The following is a 23,057-nucleotide window of genomic DNA, read 5'->3' as shown; positions in this document are numbered from 1 at the left end:
GATTGCATCAAGGAAATACATTCAATCAAAGAGCAATTATCATAATTAAATTCCTTGAAATCCAAATTAGTAATTTCATCACTACTCAAAGTTTTGATATCCTCTACTCCACTTTCAGTATTTTAGCATCAAGATAAGTAGACTCCGAATCATTGGGGCATTTCTCAACCAAAGTGGATTCACATCCAGCCCCATCATCATTAGGTTTGACATTAGAAAACAAGGATTCAATAGGAGTCACACCAAGCACTTTAGGATCTTCGTGATTCTCATCACGAGAACATGCCCTTTTAAGCCATTCATGTCTAGCAGGAATTTGGGCGGTTCTTTCCTTACTCTCATTCATGGAAACAAGCATAGCTTTCAAAGTTTCATCCATATTAATCTTGGGAGGAGCACATCTCAATTTCAAAGCATCAATATCAAGAGACATTCTATCAACAGTCCTAGCCAAGTCATCGATTTTAAGCAGTTTTTCTTCTATGGACGCATTGAAAATCTTTTGCGAAATGATAAACTATTTAATATTGCTCACAAGATCAGAGGGTAATTTATTATAATTTCCATGAGCATTGTTGTAGAAATTGCCAAAGTTATTAGAGGGATTACTAGGAAAAGGCCTAGGATTAAAGTTACCTCTATAAGCATTGTTGTTACCAAAATTATTCCTACCAACAAAATTAACATCCAAGCTTTTATTGCAATTCTCAATCAAGGAAGACAAAGGCATATCATTTGGATCTAGAGGAGCACCTTTACTAGCAAACAACTTCATTAACTCATCCATCTTAGCACTCAAAGAGTTAATTTCTTCTATAGCATGCACTTTTTTACTAGTAGGTGACCTTTTAGTGTGCCATTGAGAATAATTTGTCATGATATTATCTAGGAGTTTTGTGGCTTCTCCTAGTGTGATTTCCGTAAAAGTTCCACCAGAGGCGGAATCCAAGATATTTCTAGAAGCAAAATTCAAACCAGCATAGAAAATTTGTATAATCATCCAAAGACTCAGGCCATGAGCAGGACAATTTCTAATCATCAATTTCATTATCTCCCAAGATTTGTGCAACATGTTCATGATCTAGTTGCTTAAAATTCATGATATCATTACGGAGAGAGATAATCTTAGCCGGTGGAAAATACTTGGAAATAAAGGCATCTTTACACTTATTCCATGAATCAATACTATTTTTGGGTAAAGATGAAAACCAAGTTTTTGCTCGATTCGTAATGAGAACGGAAATAGCTTCAATTTAATCATATCATTATCCACATCTTTCTTCTTTTGCATATCGCATAACTCAATAAAGGTATTAAGATGGGATGCGGCAACTTCACTGGGAAGGCCAGAAAATTGCTCTTTCATAACAAGATTCATCAAGGCAGCATTAATTTCATATGATTCCGCACTAGTGGCGGGAGCAATTGGAGTACTAATAAAATCATTGTTATTAGTATTGGAGAAGTCACATAATTTGGTGTTTTCAGACATGGTGACTTAGCAAGCAGACAAGCACACAAGCAAACAGAAAGCAAGCAAAAGAAAAGGCGAACGAAAAAGGCAAATATTTTTGTAAATTTTGTTTTCTTAGAAGTGGGGGAGAGGAAAACGAGAGGCAAAAGGCAAATAATGTAAATGCAAGAGATGAGTTTGCGATAGTTACTTGGATATGCTTCACTTGAATACTCCCCGGCAACGGCGCCAGAAATTCTTCTTGCTACTTCTTGAGCTTGCGTTGGTTTTTCCCTTGAAGAGGAAAGGGTGATGCAGCAAAGTAAAGATAAGTATTTCCCTCAGTTTGAGAACCAAGGTATCAATCCAGTAGGAGTATCAAGATGAGGCACCAATGAACCTGCGCAAAAGCAAACAAACTTGCACCCAACGTGATAAAGGGGTTGTCAATCCCTTCACGATTACTTGCAAGGTGAGATATGAAGGTGATAAAAGGTAAAAAGAAATAAAAGTGCAGCAAAGTATTTTTGGTATTTTTGTATATCTGAATATATGATGTGTAAAATAGACTCGGGGGGGCATAGTGTTCACTAGAGGCTTCTCTCATGATAGCAAGTATTACGGTGGGTGAACGAATTACTGTCGAGCAATTGATAGAATCATGCAAAGTCATGATGATATCTAAGGCAATGATCATACATATAGGCATCACGCCCGAGACAAGTAGACCGATACTTTCTGCATCTACTACTATTACTCCACACATGGACCGCTATCCAGCATGCATCTAGTGTATTAAGTTCATAACAAACGGAGTAACGCCTTAAGCAAGATGCCATGATGCAGAGGGATAAATTCATGCAATATGATATAAACCCCATCTTTTTACCCTTGATGGCAACAACACGATGCGTGCCTTGTTACCCCTTTTGTCACTAGCTGAGGACACCGCACAGTATGAACCCAAAACCAAGCACTTCTCCCATTGCAAGAATTATAGATCAAGTTGGCCAAACAAAACCCATAACTCGAAGAGAATTACAAGGATACGAAATCATGCATATAAGAAATCAGAGGAGACTCAAATAATACTCATAGATAATCTGATCATAAATCCACAGTTCATGAGATCTCGACAAACACACCGCAAAAGAAAGTTACATCAGATCGATCTCCATGAAGATCGTCGAGAACTTTGTATTGAAGATCCAAGAGAGAGAAGAAGCCATCTAGATACTAGCTATGGACCCGAAGGTCTGTGGTGAACTACTCACGCATCATCGGAGAGGCAATGGTGTTGATGAAGATGCCCTTCGTGTCCGAATCCCCCTCCGGCAGGGCACCAGAACGGTCCCCAGATGGGATCTTGCGGAGACAGAAGCTTGCGGCGGCGGAAAAGTATTTTCGTGGCGAAAGAGGTAGGGCAGAGGAGCCATGAGGGCCTAGGGGGCTCGTGACCTCCCCCGAGACTTCTTGCCTTGGTTCTCAAGTCCTTTGCGTATCTTCTGTTATGGAAAAAATCATCCCGCAGGTTTTGTTCCATTTCGACTCCGTTTAATATTCTTTTCTGAAAAATGACAAAAACACGGAAAAAACAGAAACTGGCACTAGGCATTGAGTTAATAGGTTAGTCCCGAAAAGGATATAAAATGGCATATAAATGCATATAAGACATCCCAACTTGATAATATAATAGCATGGAACCATAAAAAATATAGATACGTTGGAGACATATCAATCTCCACCGCTTCAATCATGGGCTCCATGTGTCGTGCGGAGATGAATGGGCAAGAGCAGTTCGGTCTGAAAGTTTCAGCCGAACAGTTTTTCATCTGAGCTATAAATTGGCCCTTACCCCCCTCAGTCCTAACTCTGCGTCCTCTTGTCTTCTCCGCTCGAGCTCAACCCTAGCGCCACCGCTAGCAATCTCGTCGCCGGTGAGGAAAAGCTTCACCGTCTCGCCCTCGCCATCGCCGAACTCACCCCGAAAGCGGAATCTCTCCCTCCGCCATAGCCATAACTGATTTCTGCCACCAAGTTAGGGCGCAGAAGATCTGAACCGAAGAGCTTCACTCTTTTACTACTCCTGTTCTTCGCGTTCTTCGCTGAGGGTAGTTAAAATCTTGTTTTACTGCCTCTGTTGATCCATTATTTCACTTTAGACTTACAAAATCTGTTTTTCCTCAGAGTGTCTGTCAGCCACGCACACTCATTCCTCAAACACGTGATGAATTTCACTAAGCCACTCAAATTCTTCATGAGATTCCTCAATTGTGTAAATTCTCGAATTTGAACAACTCTGGAACCCAAGATCAGAATGCTTAGTCAAATTCCTCAACCCACTGGTCAAATCCCTCAACTTCAAAAAATTTCAATTTCCTCAAATCCGAGAACGCATATGACCTCTCCAAATTCTTCGCACCCATACTTTGTTCACAGGTACAAAAATGTCAGCTGATGAATCACTAGGTTCTAACTCATTTGCAGCGTTCCTCGAAGAAACTTTACCAGTGTCATCAGAATCTTCAAGAGTGCATATTCCTCAGCAAAAGCCTTAGTTGAAGAAAATGGAAGATGACATGAAGCAAAAGGGAGGAAAGAAGCTTGAACAAAACACTGCTTTTGATATTCCTGAAGAAATATACGCTGACTACTGCACTCGTGATGAGGAAATTTATGGCAAAGAAACCATGGCAAAGCGCAAGATAAGGCTTCAGAAAATTGAACGCATGTGGGTTAAGGAGTGGAAGGAATACAGATATGTAACTCCAAAATATGCGAACAAATTCTCCCTCAAGCCACCTTGCAAGAGGCCTCCTCAGGGTGATCGACAAGCTGCTCATCCCTCAAGCATTGAAACAATTGAGAGCTACCCTGATGAGAAAGACAAATATTTGTCTAAGTTACAGAAGAAGGCAGCAGCAGCCGTGAAGAAATTCAATGATGACTCTGCTACTGCTGCCACTGTCGCCACCTCTTCAGCTGTTGGGGCCTCTAGTACAACTATTCCTCAGAAGAAGATTGTGCCGAAGAAACCAACGGCCTCAGTGCCAAAAGAGAATTGCCTCAGAAGGCTGCACCAGTGCCAAAATGTTCAACAACACCACAGTCCCCACAGCCTCAATAACAGCAGATAATTAAGCATTAGCCTGCTCAATCAAGTTCCTTAGTGTCGTCTGCCACGAGTTGTGCTACAAAGTCTTCACCACCTCTTTTGAAGACTAAAGTCACTGCTGGAAGAGGCATAATACCCAGTCCAAGCAAAGTCATCAATGTTCCTTCTGCATCAGGGGGAAGTGAGGAATTTGATGATGAAACTCTTCAAGCTATCATCACAAACAAGCAGAACGAGTTGCTCAAGCCTCAGGCAGCTCTATTCCTCTTGCCATGGACCCGAAGGTTCTGCTAGACTTCGTCAACCTTTGGTATGAAGATCCAAACATTCCCATTGATGACTTGAAGCTTCCCCCTGGTGTAAGCCACGTGGTTGCAACTTTCATCAACGAGGCAAAATGGAAAGAACAGCAAGCCAAGCAAGCAAAGGTTGTTAAACTCAAGAAGGAGAAATTCCTCAAGCAGTATCTCCTCAAGTTAACGCGTGAAGCTCTTGTATCAACTCAGGCTGAACTGAAAACCTTGACAGATAAGTACACAAGTCTATTTGATCGTCAAAGTGTCAAGGTGAATTTCATCAAGGCTGCAACAGCTATGGTTGATGAATACAACAACAAAGTTGCTCCTCGTATGCAGCAAAAGCTACCTCAGTCAAGCTACAATGTTCAGCTGACAGAGGAGGATGAAACTGGTGAACCTGTTGCTGAGGAAATTCCTCAAGATACTTTACCTGAAGAAACTGCTCCAGCTAAAGAAACTCTTTCAGCTGAAGAAAATGCTCCAACTGAGGAAACTGCTAGCACTGAATTTGCAACAGCTCCTGATGAAACTATTCCTTCACCTCCACCCTCAAAGATGAAGAAGATGATTCCGTCTGCATCGGACGTGAAGAAGACCAAAGCTGCTGAGAAAGAAAGAAAGAAGAGAAAAGCTTCAATGACCTCAGAATCCTCAGAGGCCAAGCACCAAAAGGTCACTCAGTCGGTGTCTTCAACTGCCCCGGTGGATGCTACTCCTCTGGATGTAGCTCCATCCTACTTAATTGGTCCCTTTGGAGTTGACTACGTCATTCCTGAAGATGATGAAGAAACGGAGGATGCGGAAGATGAAGAAATCATGGATGAGGAAATACTGATTGACGATATTCTTCAATCCACCACTCCTCAAAAGACCTTTGAAGAACGTGTGGGTGATGATGAAACTGGGTGAAACACTCCAATGATTCATGATGACTTCTGGGAAGAAACTCATCGCTCACCGAGGTCAACTCAAATTCCTCCAACTCCCTTGCAATAGAAATCCTCACACGCTCTGATGGGAAGACCTTCCGTGAGGAATCTGCTCAAGAATCAGCTGCATCAGCTGAAGACAATGCAACGACAAATGCTACAACTGCCTCCTCCAAAAAGCAAATTACTCAAGCTGAGGAAAACCCTCAACCTAATGAAAATGCTCAGAATGGATAAAATGCTCCTGCCCCAAACACTGAACTGTTATTGTTGTGGTAAACACAGAAACAACAATGATAGTAGCTCCTCCTCTAGAACAATAGCATAATCTTCAACTGGAGCAGAATCAGCCTTTCTCCAAAAGGACAAAGTTTTAAAAGGAGGCATTCTATGAAGAACGCATGTACTTTACTGGCGAGAATCCATATGGTAAGCTTCGGATCAGGCACATGAAGTTTTGGACAAGGAACCAACTCAACTACTATGCTTCAGTGCTCTGTGGGAGGAACAAGATATTTCAGCATAGAAATATTCCTCATTGTGATATGGAGGAAATACCTTGCTTCACTCCAGTCCTCAACGTTCTTCACGAAACTGGATTGCTGCCTCTTTGAACTGACATTGGCGACTGGAACTGCGACATCATTCTTCAGTTCTAAGCCACTCTGCACATCTCTGGCAACCCAAAAGATGTCAACACTTGGGTTTTGGATTGGATGACTCAGCACATGCACTACAAAGTGCCTGCCACTAAATTGCTTCGAGCTCTTCCAATCTCAATTCCCTTAGAGGATGCAATGTTGATGTATGATGAACGGGAACTACCCAACAGACTGATGCAAGTCCTCATGAAGCCTTTGGCCAAGGACCAACCTCCATGGACTCGCTTTGTGGTACAAGACTTGAGGTATGAACCACGAACAGTCTACAGTATCTTGGCCAATGTCATCCCTCCTATCAAAGGACACAACGATGAAGAAGATGTCGTAGGCATCATGAAGAATATCCTTTTCAATGTCATCCATGGCATACCAATGAATCTTCATGATTTCTTCCTGAGGACTTTTGGCTGATAATGCAGTGTCACCTTTTGAAATGAAGATTTATGCTCCATGGATCATGAGATTCATCAGAAGCAGGTCCGGCATCAACTACCAAGTTGATTTTCCTAATCACATCGGATATCTGCCGCCAATCCGAGTCATCAAGAAAACATTTGAGCCTGTTGAAGGCAAAGGCAAATCTGTGATTGATGAAGGAAATCAGCCCCTTGATGGCCAGTTTCATCAAGCAGAGTCATATTCTTCATATCATGACACTGCTACCCAAGATCCACCAAGTCCAACTGCCCCAAGAGTGATGAATAACAGAGAGCTACTCCTGAGTCTTCATCAGAAGGTCGATCGCAATCACAAATGGGTCAAACGTCAATTCAGCGCCATTGTGAAAACCCTCAACGAGACTCAGAACGCAGTGAGGAAAAACCACTATTATCTGCATGAGGTGTTTCATCGAACTTGGGCCACCTTGGCTCATCTGAAGACTCAAGAGCAACTTGAGGAATTAGAGTTTACTCAAGACTTCGACTGGTCGTGGCCTCCCAAGAAGAAATTCAAGCCAATTCCAGTTCCTGACCTTGAGGACAGTTCTTTTTCTTCATTCCGCACCGCTGAGTCAGATGAAGAACCAGAAGACACTGCAACTGGTCCAAGGAAGAAGCCTGTCTCCAAGAATCCTCACGCCTCTTCATCAGCCAAGAAGTGAATTTCTTCATGGGTTGTTCGTCCTCAGTTTTGTCCCTTTTCGTCACTTGATGACAAAGGGAGAGAAATCTGAGTTAATCTTCAAATGAAATCTATTTTGGGGCTTATGAACATTATTAAGTTACAAACTCTTGGTTCTTCTGAAGTGTTTTATGTAATGAGTTCTAACTTAGGCCCGATGGTACTCTAAATCTTTTGAACGTTTTTCTTCGCATGCTTATTCCTCAAAGTGTATTAATGCAGGCACGCTGAAATTCGTCAGATACCATTTCTCATCATGCATTCTCAAATTCCTCATTTTATATGTCAAATGTATGCATGATTTACAATATACAGGGGGAGATCTCCATGATATAAATCATCAATGTGCATCTGCTGTGAAAAGAAAATTCCTCAAAATATGCACATCTTCAGGGGGAGTCTCTCAGTATCTTGATTTCAAATTCCTCAAACTCAGTATTTACACTTCATATTTTTATCCCCGTTGAAAACTTAACTAATTCTCATCAACCACCAAAAAGGGGGAGATTGTAAGTGCATCTAGTGTCCTTAGTGATTTTGGTGGGTTGAAGACTTATAGGTTAAGTAACTAATGTGTTTATAAGTGTACACAGGCTCTATAAGTCGTTGAGGAGTTTGAGTTATACAATGAATATCGACCCCTAAAAATGTATTTCTTCAGCTGAAGAAATTGGTCTAAGCTTGAAGACTTTGATCGTGAAGAAATTGCGATGAAATTGATATTCCTCATGAAGATATTGAAGATGAGGAATTCGATGTGTCCTGAAGAAAAACTGCCTGAAGACTTTGAAGCATGAAGACTTACTCTTTCTGTTTCGTTTTCTGTACTCTTGAATCTTAGGATCACCGTACGGTTAAAGGGGGTCGAGGTAATACTATAGAATGAATTTCCTCATGATGCCCAACCCAAGCCTAAATCTATCAAAGCCTCAAAGTGAGGAATGTGAGAGACATGAGGACTTTCATAGTTGAAAGTTTCGACCATTGCCGCGACACACGCCACCTCACTGATCTTATCCACCCAATGGTCACAATAGTTAAGGGCATTTATGTCAAATCATGTTGGGATGCTCCCAGGCTATAAATAGCCGCCCCCACAACCGCTAGTTGGTTGGCTGCTCCGCGAGAAACTGACACTTGTCATTTAGAGCAACCTAAATTCCTAAATCTATTGGATGCTCTAACCAACTTGGGTCCAACATAGCCCCCCCCCCGGTGCGCGCGCACGCGCGAGCTCGAGGCCATCAACCCGAGAAGCACCACCAAATCGAACTCCTCTTGAGTTGTCCTACAAGTTCATTATTTTTCTCCTTTTTTATGGCAAAGTGTATTAGCAAAATTTCCGATCTCTTAATTTATGTATGTTATATTACTTTGTTTTCCCGAACTATAATTATTTAGATAGAGATGGAGTAGGTAAGTCTGGTGAGATTTTGAGAGGAAGATATGTTTGATTTTTAATAGGAATTTAACCAATCATCATGTTAAATGCTTGGTTTATTATGGAAGTCAAGAATTAGATGACTGAAGCTTATGTATGTCCCATCCTATTGCTTTCTTGCATTGTTGTATAGAAATGTTTAAACTGTCCTAGTGATATTCATTTGTGTTAGAAAGAGAAACAAATAACTAGCATGACCTACAATGGCTGAGTTAATGTTCTCCTTTTATCTAAGCTACATATATGCATTGTTAAAACATGACCATGATTAAAAAAACTCCCCTTGTGGCGGCCTAGGGTTTATCTCCCCTGGCGGAAATGTCTAGGGTTCCCCGATTGTAATCCGACTACAACTCCCCTTCGGAGCGGGGGTAGGGCATCCATATAGCCGCACCAGGTTAGGAGATCGTGGCATGTGCTGGAGTTGTGCCGCTGGCTATGGCGACTTCGGGCTCGAGATCATCGGCGAGCAGCACGACCATGGCGGACAAGGCGATTGGGGTGGATGATCTGATAGGAAAGCTAAATCTGCAAAAGAGAGAGGAGGACGATCTCAACTTTGATGAGGAATTTCCGGACGAGACTGCGGAAGCAGAGTTCATGGTGATCGCCAAAGTTCACACCGAGAAACCCTTCTCCAAGGGGGTGTTCTATGAGAGTATGCGCATGGCCTGGAGCCTGGCAAGGGTGCTACCTTCAGCGCGCTAGGAGCAAATCTCTTCTCGATCACGGTAAACTGCATGGGTGATTGGAAGAGGATAACGGAAGATGGACCTTGGCTCTTCAGAGACCATGGGGTTCTGATTGAACCATACGATGGCTTTACAAAATTTGACGAGGTGGCGCTGGATAAACTGGCAGTTTGGATCCAGATAGTTGATCTCCCTCCAGTGTATAGGAAGGAACAGGTGGTTCGCTCACTGACCAGGAAAGTTGGGGAGGTGTCGAGTGTCATGCTAAACCCTAGATGGTGCAATGGCAGGATCGTCAGGGTCCGAGTCAGGTTGGATGTGAATGAACCACTAATGAGGTTTATCTCTATAACCAAAAATCAACGGAAAGTTTATTACTCTATCCTCTATGAGAAAATGCCGGTGTTTTGCTACGTATGTGGACATATGGGGCATACATTCTTGGAGCATGGTAATGGGAAGCACGACAAAGATTCCATGGCCTGGGGTGACTGGATTCTTGCCCCTCGATCGGGAGGCCAATCTCAAGGACCCAGGCAGAACTCTACGGTGGGAAGTAAGCTTAATCCTCAGGGTAGAGCTGAGAGTGGGAGGCCCTTGGCGAAGGAGTTACAGGATGACGCTAGTAGCCCCCACAAAGTTGGAGATGGAAACAAGTATGAAGGTGAGAAATCCTGCAAGAGATTAACATATGAGGAGCCGAGGACAGAACCTAATAATTCTAAGCTGCCTCTTCTCCTAGAGGCTGCGGTTGTGGGAACAATACCAATGGAGGAACTGGAATCTAATCCTGCTGTAGATGGGGAGGAGGAGGATGATGTGTCTTCTCAAGACTCAAAGCGTTCAAAAACGGGCTGCAATACTGTCATGGATGCTAGTCATCAGATATCGGCGAGCTCCGAGAAGGAGCTCGACCGGATGCAATGAAACTACTATGCTGGAACTGTCGTGGGGTACGAAAGCCTGCGGCAGTGCGTGCGCTTGTGGGGATCCACGGGCGAGTAAGACCAGATGTGCTTTTCTTGTCTGAGGCACATCTGAATAAAGCAAAGGCAGGGAAACTGATGAGACGCCTGGGTTTTGATCAAATGGCTGTCTCGGAGAGCGACGGACGAAGTGGTGGTTTAGTGATGCTATGGCATGATAACTTGGGAGTCACGTCGTTGGAGATACATTCAAACTTCATCGACATTCGAATCAATGAGCATACCCCGGATGGATGGCGATTCACGGGTCTGTATGGTGAACCTAGTGGAGAAAGAAAACACCTCACCTGGGACTATTTAAGGCAGCTACATGCAATGATAAGTCTCCCCTGGTTCATAGCGGGTGATTTCAATGAAATTTTGCACAACTATGAGAAGGAAGGGGGTGCCTCACGACCGATTCAATGCCTACGGGGCTTCAGCGATGCATTGACCGATTGCGGCTTGGATGATCTAGGTTATGTGGGTGATATCTTCACTTGGCACTGGGAAATATCCGTGAGCGTCTGGATCGAGCAGTGAGCAATGTGCGATGGGCTGATATGTTCCCGGACTATGGGGTTTCAAATGAGGATTATGACAAATCGGATCATCGTCCTATTCCCATTATTACGGAACATAGCACGATATTACAGCAGAGAAAAAGACATGGTACTCGGAAGTTTGAGGCTCGATGGCCAGCAGAGGAAAGTGTGGAAAACATTGTTCAAGAGGCATGGAATAAGAGGAAGGACGAAGGCCTAGGCCCCTTGGCAGACGTAGTTGCTGGGGTGCACGCTGACCTCCATCAATGGGATAAAGAAACATTGAAGGGACCGAGGGCGAAGCTACGAAAGTTGCAAGCTAAGCTGAATACTGTATTGTCAGGACCGTTAACTGACGAGGCAATAGTTCACCAGCAGAAAATCCATATTGAGATCGAGGAGATGCTCGAGAAAGAGGAGCTCTATTGGATGCAAAGGGGTAGAGCCGACTGGCTTGCAAAAGGGGATCAGAACACGGGTTTCTTTCACCGAGCAGCTAACGGCAGGAAGAAACACAATTCGATCATGAAAATCAGAGGGTCTAATGGCGACTGGGTGGAGGATCTTGATGACATACATGAGCACATCTCGGCGTATTTTTCCACTCTCTTTACGACTGAATTACAGGGGGATGATGGTAACCTAATTCAGAAAGTAGTTCCAAGGGTAACAACAGAGATGAACACTGATCTGAATAAACCCTACACCAGAGACGAACTGAAGAAAGCCCTGTACAACATTGGCGATTTCAAAGCCCCTGGACTTGATGGACTCCATGTTGTTCTCTATAAGAGATTCTGGCACATCATAGGAGAGGACCTGGTGGATGAGGTATTGCAGGCTATACATATCAAGAAAATCCCGAGTGGATGGAACAACACTACGATAGTTCTTATACCCAAGGTGGGAAACCCTGAATTTGTAACACAATTCAGACCTATTAGTCTCTGCAGTGTCTTATATAAGGTAATATCCAAATTCTAGCAGGGAGACTGAAACTGGTTCTGTCTGAGATCATCTCCCCTAATCAGAGCGCTTTTGTTCCTGGACGGCTCATTACTGATAACTTCCTTGTGGCCTTCGAATCCTACCATGCAATCAAGAGGAAGAACTCTGGGTACGGAACATGTGCGGTCAAACTGGATATGCACACGGCATATGATCGGGTAGAGTGGGCTTTTCTCGAGAAGATGATGATCAAACTAGGTTTCAGAGCCGACTGGGTGGCCCTCATCATGGAATGCATCTCCTCAGTGCAGTACCAAGTTCGTATTAATAATGAGTTCTCAGAATCTTTTGCCCCAACGAGGGGCCTTCGGCAAGGTGATCCACTATCGCCCTACTTGTTCCTCATCTATGCAGAAGGTTTGTCTAGCCTGATTGCTTTTGAGGAGACGGCAGGTAACATTACTGGGGTAAAAGTGTGCCGAGATGCTCCCTCAGTAACCCACCTCCTTTTTGCCGGCGATTCTCTTATCTTGATGCATGCGGACCAAGCAAATGCAGCATCCCTCCGAAAAGTTTTAGATGAATATTGCATGGCCTCGGGCCAACTAGTCAGTGAGGCCAAATCTGCAATGTTCTTCAGTCCATGCACACCCGTCCAGGCTAGAGTGGAGATCTGCACCACCCTTAATATTATGGCCGAAGCCCTCTCGGAAAAATATCTAGGACTGCCGCCAATTGTCGGAGTGGACCGTTCTGATTGTTTCCAACATCTTGTTGAAAGAATTCTGAGCAGGATTAGAGGGTGGAAAGAAAAACTTCTCTCGGTGGGGGGAAGAGAAATATTGCTTAAAGCTATAATACAAGCTATTCCTTCTTATGCAATGTCTGTTTTCAAACTACCGAAGGAGATATGCAATGAAATTACATCGGCAATGTAAAAATACTAGTGGGGTGATGACGAGCAGAAGAAACACATGCACTGGCTTGCATGGTGGAAGATGTGTGTGCCGAAAGAGAAGGGAGGCATGGGCTTCAGGGACATCCACTGCTTTAACCTAGCTCTCCTAGCGAAACAGTCCTGGAGGCTCCTAAGTTACCCGGATTCATTGTGTGCAAGGGTGCTTCGTGCTAAATACTACCCTGATGGTGATCTTCTCAATTGTACCCTGAAGAAGGGGAGCTCATATACGTGGCAGAGTTTGTGGAGTGGTCTGCAAATGTTCAGAGAAGGCATCATTTGGCGAGTGGGAGATGGAGTTTCCATTAAAATCTGGGAAGACCCGTGGATACCAAGAAGCCCCAACAAAAAACTTATGACTCCATGAAGCAACATAGTATTGACCAAAGTATCTGAACTGATAGATGCGGACAACAGAACGTGGGATGAGGAGCTCATAACGGATCTTTTCTGGCCAGTCGATGCACAACGCATTCTAAATATCCCCCTCGCGGTGGGGATGATGGACGATTTCGTATCCTGGCATCCCGACAGGCGCGGCATGTTCTCTGTTCGATCGGCGTATCATCAAGAATGAGATAACCAACATGGGCGAAAGTTGAGGAGGACGAACACAAACCATTCCTCAGGTAATAACCCTATTTGGAGAACCATTTGGAAGCTTCGGCTACCCGCTAAGATAAAAATTCACCTCTGGAAATCCCTACTGGGTGCTATACCATGCTACGGAGTTCTGGCGAATCGACACATCATGACCAGCTCCCAATGTCCACTGTGTACAATGGATTGTGAAAGTATAAAGCACGTGTTTTTCCAAATGCCCTAGAGTGCAGGAAATCTGGAGGGGTTTGGGGCTATCGAGCCTGGTCAATCAAGTCTGCGCTCTGGAGCAAGACGGGAGTGGTGCTTTATCTGAACTGATCCTCTCCAAGAGCACAATCAAGTCGAATATATCGGATGTCGGCCGTGCTGAGCTGATCGCAACGACAGTTTGATATGTCTGGTGGGAGAGAAGGAGCTTCACTCATGGCGAGCAAATCACTGAACCACCCAGATCGGCGCATGCAATATCAGCACTTGCGAAGAACTTTGTCAGGGAAAGGAATACGCATCCAGGTGTTGTTCGACATGGGTGGCAGCGGCCGGCTGAAGGTCTCTACAAGCTGAATGTAGATGTTGGTTTCTCTGAAGACTCGGGGACGGGTACCACAAGGGCGGTGCTGCGCTCCGATAGAGGAGTGTTCATTGCCGGTTCATGCAGTGCTATATCATTTGCTGAAGATGCCAGTTCAGCGGAAGCAAGAGCTCTGCGAGATGGACTTATCTTGGCTAGCGAGGTGGGTGTGCAAAAGATCATTGTGGAGTCTGATTGCGAGGACGTGATTGACACCATGTTGCTCGACGACAATTCACTTGGACCAGCAGCTGCAGTTTACGAAGAGTGCTCCTTTCTTGCAAAGAACTTTAGTTTGATTCAGTTTGTCTTCTACCCAAGGGAAGAAAATATGGTAGCACATACCCTAGCTAGATTTGCTGAACCCACTAGAACTATAAAGTGGACGGAGGAACCTCCTGGCTTTCTTATAGATACGCTAGCAAATGGAGAAAATTGGATATTTGCCATTTTCAATACATGGCTTCGCACAATTGCCACTTTAAAGATTGGCTTCGCACAAATGTCACTCTGCTCGATGGCTCCTTCATAATCATGCCACTTTCCTCCTTCTATTGATTTTCGTTTTCCTTTTCCATTTATAGTTACTAGAAAAGACCAAACTACCCCTGATGCAAATCGAAATTTCAGTTGACAACTGAAGCGGACGAAAGCATAGCGGCCGCCGAGTATACCGTCGGTGTTGCTTCACGGATGTCCTCGGCGCGAAGTGTTTCACCGATCTTCTTGATGCGGAGTGCTGCAGTCTAGACGTCGCGTGTCTCAGGTCTTGTCAATGTCCCGTGTCAGCGTGCCGCTGATCTCGCTGATGCCCGCGTGCATGGATTCTAGACTGTATTCAGCAGGCGGCGAGCTGAGCAGCCATGGCGTTAAGGGAGACGGGGCGAGCAGCGATGGCAGTCGGCGGAGCGAGCAACAAGCAACCGAGTGGCGCCAGCGAGCTGCATCGGCAGTTACTTTTATTGATGACCAGGAACGAGTATATCAGACCACAAACAAATACGGATATTCAGTACGTATACATAGTCTCAAGGACAGTTTGATCTTGTCCGGTGCACACAAATGAGAAAAGAAAAATGGAATCAATAAAAAGAACGAAATGGCATGATAATCAAGGAGTCAACCAGCTGAGTGGCAATTTTGCGAACTCAACATTGAAAGTGGCAATTTTGAGAAGCCACGTAATGAAAGTGGCAAAAATCCAAATTTCTCTAGCAAATGATGTAACTGTCTTCTCACATGAAATATAAAGGCCGCTCAGGCTTTCCCCATTAAAAAAACATGACCATGATTTTAACCTGTTTGACAATTGCAAACTCAATATTGTGTTCACATTTTCCTGATTGTGTCAAGTAGGCGTGGTTCCCAGGTTGCGTTGGAAAGCAGTACTGATACTCCATTGTTATTGGTTAATGCTTCCTTAACTGTACAAACATCTTCACGTGAAGGAGCCACTGGAAAAATGGAGAGATGGTTCGAAAAATAATGAGAAGAGCAAACAGGGTGATAAGAGAGTTCGGGCGAGTAGGACCTAAGGCCAAAGGGAAAAACTAAAAATTTAAAATTCATGTGTCCTTATTTATTTATAGTACACATAACCTTTTTTATGATTTTTATTTGATGAGCATTAACGAGCATTCTGTAGCATCATGCTATTTTTCACAACTAGCCTTGATGTTGCATATTTGTACTCCCTCCTTTCCGATGTATAGGCTTGGTGTGCAGTTTTAGATTATCGGTTTAACTAATTAAATGGGGAACGCTACGCGTTTGTTGGATGATTCTTAAAAATTATCTGTCACCTAGCTAGCTGTCGGATGCTGATCTAACGCCCCGCATCCCCGCCACATGGTCAGTAGTTATTTCCTAAAACGACGTTTGAGTTGCAGAAACTTTCGCTTTGTTGCAAGAAATAAACTTTGGATCCGTTAATTCCTGAAACAACGGTTGAGTTTCAAAAACAATTTGCTTGTTGCAGAATTTTTTTTTCTTCGTCTTTCTGTAACATAGGTATTTTTACGGAAGATTTTTTTGCAACAACGGTCGAGTTTCAGGAATTTTTGCAACGAAAGTCACGTTGCAGCCGGGATCCATGCTCAACGGAGAGTCGGGCGCACGAGCAGGGACGCATCTCCAGCGAGGCAGAGAAGCTCCCCGGCGGCGGGAGCTCGCCGGCGTCCGCGCCGCACACCTCCTCATTCGCCGTGCGAGGTGGGGATCCGGCGATCCGGCGAGGTGGGGATCCGGCGAGGGGCTGGATCTCGTCGGCGAGGTGGGGATCCGGCGAGCTGGCGAGGACCGACGGCGGCGGTGGTTCGCCGGACTCCGGCAGGCTCGTCCCCGGTAGCAGAGGAGCCACGACGAGGAACCTGGAGTGCTCCCGCTTCAGCCCCCGTTCCTGAAACAACGCTCCATTTCTTAAACAACGAGCCAGTTTCGAGAAATGGTTTGTGATCGAGGCTAGATCAACGGACGAGCGGGCGGCGGATGGATCAACCGGATCATCCGATGGAATGTAATCTTTTCCCTAATTAAATATGGATTATATATCGTTAAAAGCATATAACCGGATTTATACGCGGATGTGGTTTCTAAACTTATATTTTTCATCAAATATATAAGACAGATTTAGCTAGTTGAATTATCGACCTAAAACTATGTGTATACCATGTACACGAGAACACCAGGTAGCAGTGTGAGGCCATCTTCAAGACGAACCTACAAATCGCCCGCATCCGTCTGGATCGTGTTGTTTAAAACACGGAAGCCATCCAACGCATACATGTATCGTTCCGCGGGACGGTCCAGACAAGTTTCCTCCGCAAATTGGAGACAAACGTGGGGGACTTTACGGGAGTCCTAACACCCAAAACATAGGACTCCGACCCCCGCGGCCCACCCAATCCTCCTTCTCGTCCCATTTTCTTCTAGTCTGCCCCTTCTTCCCCTTGCTTTGCATCTTTACCCTCCACCTTTGCCGTCGTCGTTGTACCTCTCCGCCCGCCACAGAGGCGTTGTCGGATGTCCGCAACCAGCACCGACGCGTCCGCTCCCTTTACAACGGAGTTGTCCACTCCTGAAGCCATTTGTAACCAGGTACACTCTGTCCCTTTATCGACGGCCTCCATGACAGACACCACAACCGATCGGTGTTCGGTCAGATGACATTGAGATTATTTTCAAATGTTATGTCTTTGTTAGAGAAAGAATGATGGTGAGCTATTCGATCATGGAGTATGAGTTGTTGTGCGATGTGTGTTTGACCGTCTATGTGAATTTCATAGGCATGAGCAAAGGGGAGGCCTTCTGACAGCAAGTGCACGAAAGCAAATTGCGCCCTAGTACATCATTTAACCACACAACATGAGGTCGTTGTCGTATTGCTGATACGTTATTCACACGAGCGTCACCAAGTCTTGTAATATGGTTCGCCAGCTCGAGACAAGGTGGCCATTGCACACGGGAGAGAATGAGATCGTAAGTCTTGTTTCCTCTCACTTAACTTGTTGATTGATTTATTCATTCAATTGGTCTACACATTATATATAGTCCGCACGCGTTGTGTGGTGTATCACGGGACAGAAGGACGTCCATTTACGTGCACACTCTGTTGGATGAAGCTGAAATGGGAGTATGTATGGAACACATGATCCGTTGATGAAAAACCTATTATACATCCAGATCTAGTCGAATTTGTGACTCTATTGTACTAGACTTAATTTGCATGTTAAGTAGATGATTTGTGTTATTTTTATCCAAACTTTTATGGATTTCTGTCGGTTTGCATGAATTTCGTCTGATTTATTTAAATATGGGTTGAAATGTATGTGGTTAGGATTAAATGACGGTCTTCCGTATCCATGTCCGTGAAATATGCAGAAGAAAATTTACAAGTCAATGTTAAAAATGCCCTAACTTAGTCAAACAAAAGCTTACCCTTGCATGAAAAAATAGTCCAAAATCATTGGTGAATCTTAAAAGAAAAAATCATTTGTGAATCTTTAGAAAAGGTCTCAATTCTCACAGGCAACAGCACAAAGTTTAAAATACCTAATCAATGCCACGTCGCTCGTCCACCCGATCTCCCGATTCCCGATCCAACGGCGGATAGCCACCACCGAAGCATTCCATCCTCCACAAGAGGACAGGGAAGAATCTTGTTCGCGTTGAGCCGCCGCAGACCTTCCCTTTCCCCACGCGCAGGCGATCCCTCGAATCCACCGCACCATCCCCACTCTCCCTCGATCGGATCCGCCCGCCCGCCGCGCCGGTCAATCGACGATGACGCTGGGCAGCTCCGGCGCCGGATCGAGCGTCGTCGGTGAGCAATTCCCGCCCTCCGTCGCGCGACGCCTTCTGTTTTTTTTTGTTTGTTCCGTCTTCCCTCGATCGCGCGCGATTTGGTCCTGTCCGTCTCGCCTTGCGTCGCGGTCCGATCCGGCTGGTCGTTCACGATCTGATGCGGTTCGAGACAGAACATGCATCTCAGGAATGGTGTGCGAGGAATTTGGTTCCAGGTGACCAGGCGACGCGGACGCGTGGATTGGCTAGGAGGCGGTAGTTGCTTTGCGCTTGATTGGATACCATATAAGATCTTCCTGTTCAAGCGATCACCTGATATGCTAGGCGATGTAATTGATTGCATGCCACACTTTTACGATTCGCTGCCGTCCTGCTGATATGGTTGATGATGCTATGATATGAGGTGACTGTGATGTAGTGTTGGATTTTCACTTTAATGTTCCACCAACTAGTTCTAGAGCGTATGTGCTATCAAGTGATGCTTACGACCATTAAGCAGGTCTTGCTCATGACTCAGTCCAACTTATGTAATGATAGACACGGGAGTTGGGGGCTTATTGGCCGAAGTGGTCAGCGACACACAGACCGTGGAGCTGGATGTGTGTTCCTGTACACTGGCATGTGCCTTCACTTCAGGCTTTATATATGTTCTCTATAGTCTGTCATGGGGGATGGGGGAATGCACAGCAAATTGAATGTGTCCTGCATACTGCACTTCTTTTACTTCGGCAGATGGATTTTGGTATTGGTAGACCATTCAGAATATTTGTAAATTATAGATAGGTGGTCTTGCACTAATTGAGCAATTGACACTTCTTTCTTTTGCTTAAACAAACATCTTACCAAAAGGAGATTATGGCAAGAAAATTTCGGTTCTTAGAATATTGTTCTAAACATGTACTCCCTCTGTACATAAATACTTGTAGTTGGGGAGAACTAGACTAGTTCTTCCCAACTACAAGTATTTAGGTACAGAGGGAGTATCACATGCTTGTTGGGCATGTAAAGAGACAATTATCTGTTCTATTGCAGCAATCCACGCTAAGTACAAAAGGTAGTATTAGCGTGTATTTTTAGTTCTGTAGTGTAGGTATGTGGATCTGCAGTAGCTACCCCACCAATGTGTCCACCCCTTAGCCAGCAACACATAAAGAAGAAAACTAATATTTTCTTTGTGTCTTGGATATAACATATATCAAGATTTGGCCATGCATTGAGACTGATACTACAGTCTTCAGTGTGTGCTTTGTGGGCATTTTTTATGATGTCTGCCTTGGGTCCATGGGTCACGGTGACCTCATTATGGTGCAGTTTAGCAGCACCCTTGTCCTTGCTGCTTATGGTTTCTTCCTAAGATCCATGGCGTTGTGGTGGCGTGAGGATGTTGCATGGCACAATACTCTGGTGGCGAGGAGGGACAGGCGATGCCAACAATGGGGAGAAAATGGTGGTGCTGGTGACGAGGATGCGGGAGGGTATGCCAGAGAGACTTGGGCTGTCGCTGCTGTCCATGTTTGTTAGTGGTAGTGCTGGCATGGGGAAAACCCTAAGGCCCTATTCCTCACCCTTGGTGTCATGAGGACATAAATGGGCCTGATGGGCCAAGCAAGTTCTAATCCTAATCCCTCTTCTTTCCTTATTCTTTTTCTGCCTGCTGGTCGGCTGGCCCAATAATCCCTCTCCCTTGGTCACATCCATTTTTATTATTCTCTTACGAATTCTTTATGATGGACATAGCTATCTTCCGTGTTTGTTTATGTTTTTAGTTGTAAGATAATGTATGTATGGTGTAACCATACGTGCACAGGTTACCTTACCGTGTGGTAGATGGTGGTTGCCTACCGCACTAATGACCATGTGTGCATCATATGTGTCATGGATCTACAGGTAATTGAATATGTAATGTCAAGTGTTGGCAATCGTATGATTTCATTGGTATCAATGGGAAATGACAATCGATATTTCTTTAAAAGCATGCAGAAAATCCATTCCCTTACCAATGGGAAATGGCAATCGATATTTCTATGAAAGCATACAGAAAATCCATTCCCTGGTACCAAAACCACATCGCTCTAGATTTACATTTTTTGTTATCTCGAACTCAAGATTTCATGGTGTTCTGTTATCTCGAACTTAAGATTTCATGGTGTTCTGATGATAAATTGGGGTTGTGTAACCACAAACGGACTATGGACCAAGTTTGTTTTGCTTCTATTGTGTAATTTATGCTTGCCAAAGTTCATTTAATATGTTTGTTCTTATTGAATGTTTTACGAACTGAACTTTGTCAATGGAAACAAATTTGACAAAAATGGGTGCGCATGGCTGTTGGTTGGAACTGGAAAAGTCCAGTATAGTAGATGCAGCAGGGTTTACCAGTCCCAGATTGTGCATGAAGGGTCACAAATTGTATTAACACGGGTATCATGCTTGAGATTAATTACTGCATAGAAAATGTGAAAGGTTAATTATGCAATTGTAGAGCTACCATTGCATATCCCGTGGTTGAATTTGTATCTGTCTTGTCTAAATATTTTTTCTCTGTATTTTTAGCACACAAGGATAGCTGCTGATTCTCTGATATTTTCATGTTCCACCTTGAGAAAATGAACTGACCTTACATATTTTGTTTAGTCATTTTAGCTTCTTATATGGAGCTGACTAATATGGAGTTGACCTGCTTGCAGTTCCTCGGAACTTCAGGCTGCTAGAAGAGCTTGAGCGCGGGGAGAAGGGCATTGGAGATGGAACTGTCAGCTATGGAATGGATGATGCTGATGACATATACATGCGGTCATGGACTGGCACCATTATTGGTCCTCACAATGTGAGTTTATGACATCACTATATCTCCTTCTTGTTCTATTGGTGGAAATGCCTAGTGACAATATTTTCTTTCAGCCATTGCCATTTATATTATTTAAAGTCTTATATCTTACTCAACCTTTGCAGACTGTCCATGAGGGTCGCATCTACCAGCTGAAGCTGTTTTGTGACAAGGACTACCCTGAGAAGGCACCATCTGTTAGATTCCATTCAAGAATCAACATGGCTTGTGTTAATCACGAGACCGGGGCGGTACTCTCTCTCTTTCTCTCTCCACGTCGATCCATGCATAGAAGTTAAGCTTTGTTGACGCGTGGCATAGATTCATTGGTTGCCGTTGTGATGGCAGGTTGACCCGAAGAAGTTCAGTGTGCTAGCAAACTGGCAGCGAGAGTACACAATGGAGCATGTCTTGACCCAGCTGAAGAAAGACATGGCAGCGACCCAGAACCGCAAGCTAGTGCAGCCTCCAGAAGGGACATTCTTCTAGCGGAGTGTCTGCTGGCCCATCTCATCTCCAGTTCCAACAGCAGCGATCTATATCACTCCCATGGGATTTGAAATCTACATTCGGCGTCTGCTGCCTGCAGATCTTTTCCCAGTTTTATGTGAAACCTGTTCCTCGCGATCCGCCCGATTGCCGTTAAAAGGAGATGGAATGAAACATGTACCGGTTTGGCGATTTGGTGGTACTAATTAAGGTCTGTAATTGAAGAAACGACCCGCATCAAGGAAATATAATATGTGTTTGCGTGTGTGCACAAGTATGTTTTCTTGTTTCTTTTTCATTCGAGGTGCGTGTGTTGCGTTGGGTTTTTCTGCCACGTTCATGCGAGTGAGCAGCGACTGTTTTGCCCTTTGACGGTTTCGCACCTTTGTGGTTCCAGCAGTCAGACCAGATGTATAGGTTTCAGATGAGCATTATTACTCCACGTCTCCATTGGTATCACTGTATAAAACTACTCCCTCCGTTTTTAAATATAAGTAGAGGCTACATACGAAATAAAATAAGTGAATCTTATATTCTAAAATGTGTTAATATATGTTTGTATGTAGACCGTAGTGAAACTTTTTTTTAAAAACTTATATTTAAAAACGGAGGGAGTACAACATATGCTCATACTACTAGCTAACGGCAATTCCGTTTGATGTTTTTTTCTGGCACCAAAATGTTCCGCAGTCATGAGTAATTTTATAAATATGGCATTTGCCAACACCGTATAATATAGCTATTTTTTTGGACTCGGTTGTATTTTGTGTCTCATTCATATAATAATGATGAAGTTAAATGACACATAAATATCACAATAGAACTCTAGACTTTGCACAAGGACCATTAGACAAGAAATGTTGCATTTACTGGATATACTGAGAGTGGCTGGGTACATGTTAAAAATAAAAGGGTTAATTTGATAAATGCCACTCTAATTCTGACGGTTCCGAGAAATGCCCCTACAATTTTCAAATTTTGAAAAATGCCATTTTGAAAGGCAGGAGTGGCGTTTTTCATAGTTTGTAAAACTTATAGTGGCATTTTACAAAGTTTAGAAATTGCATTGGCTTTCTCAGAATCGTCAGAATTTGAGTGGCATTTATCCAATAAACCCAAAATAGAAATATTTGGAA

At 44.0% G+C, this 23,057-nt stretch overlaps 1 protein-coding gene across 1 annotated transcript; it reads left to right on the top strand.

The window, feature by feature from the left end:
* Positions 1-18,426: 18,426 nt before the first annotated feature.
* Positions 18,427-22,198, top strand: LOC123395492 (ubiquitin-conjugating enzyme E2 variant 1C). The gene is made up of 4 exons (XM_045090495.1): positions 18,427-18,624; positions 21,293-21,432; positions 21,558-21,683; positions 21,781-22,198. Exons 1-4 carry the CDS (start codon positions 18,585-18,587, stop codon positions 21,919-21,921), a joined length of 447 nt encoding a protein of 148 aa, XP_044946430.1. The 5' UTR covers positions 18,427-18,584; the 3' UTR covers positions 21,922-22,198.
* The last annotated feature ends 859 nt before the right edge of the window (positions 22,199-23,057 follow it).

Source organism: Hordeum vulgare, chromosome 5H (assembly GCF_904849725.1).
Source record: "Hordeum vulgare subsp. vulgare chromosome 5H, MorexV3_pseudomolecules_assembly, whole genome shotgun sequence".
In the NCBI taxonomy this organism is placed as follows: Eukaryota; Viridiplantae; Streptophyta; class Magnoliopsida; order Poales; family Poaceae; genus Hordeum; species Hordeum vulgare.
Note: the sequence above shows the minus strand (reverse complement) of the source record. Positions and strands in the feature narration are given on the sequence as shown.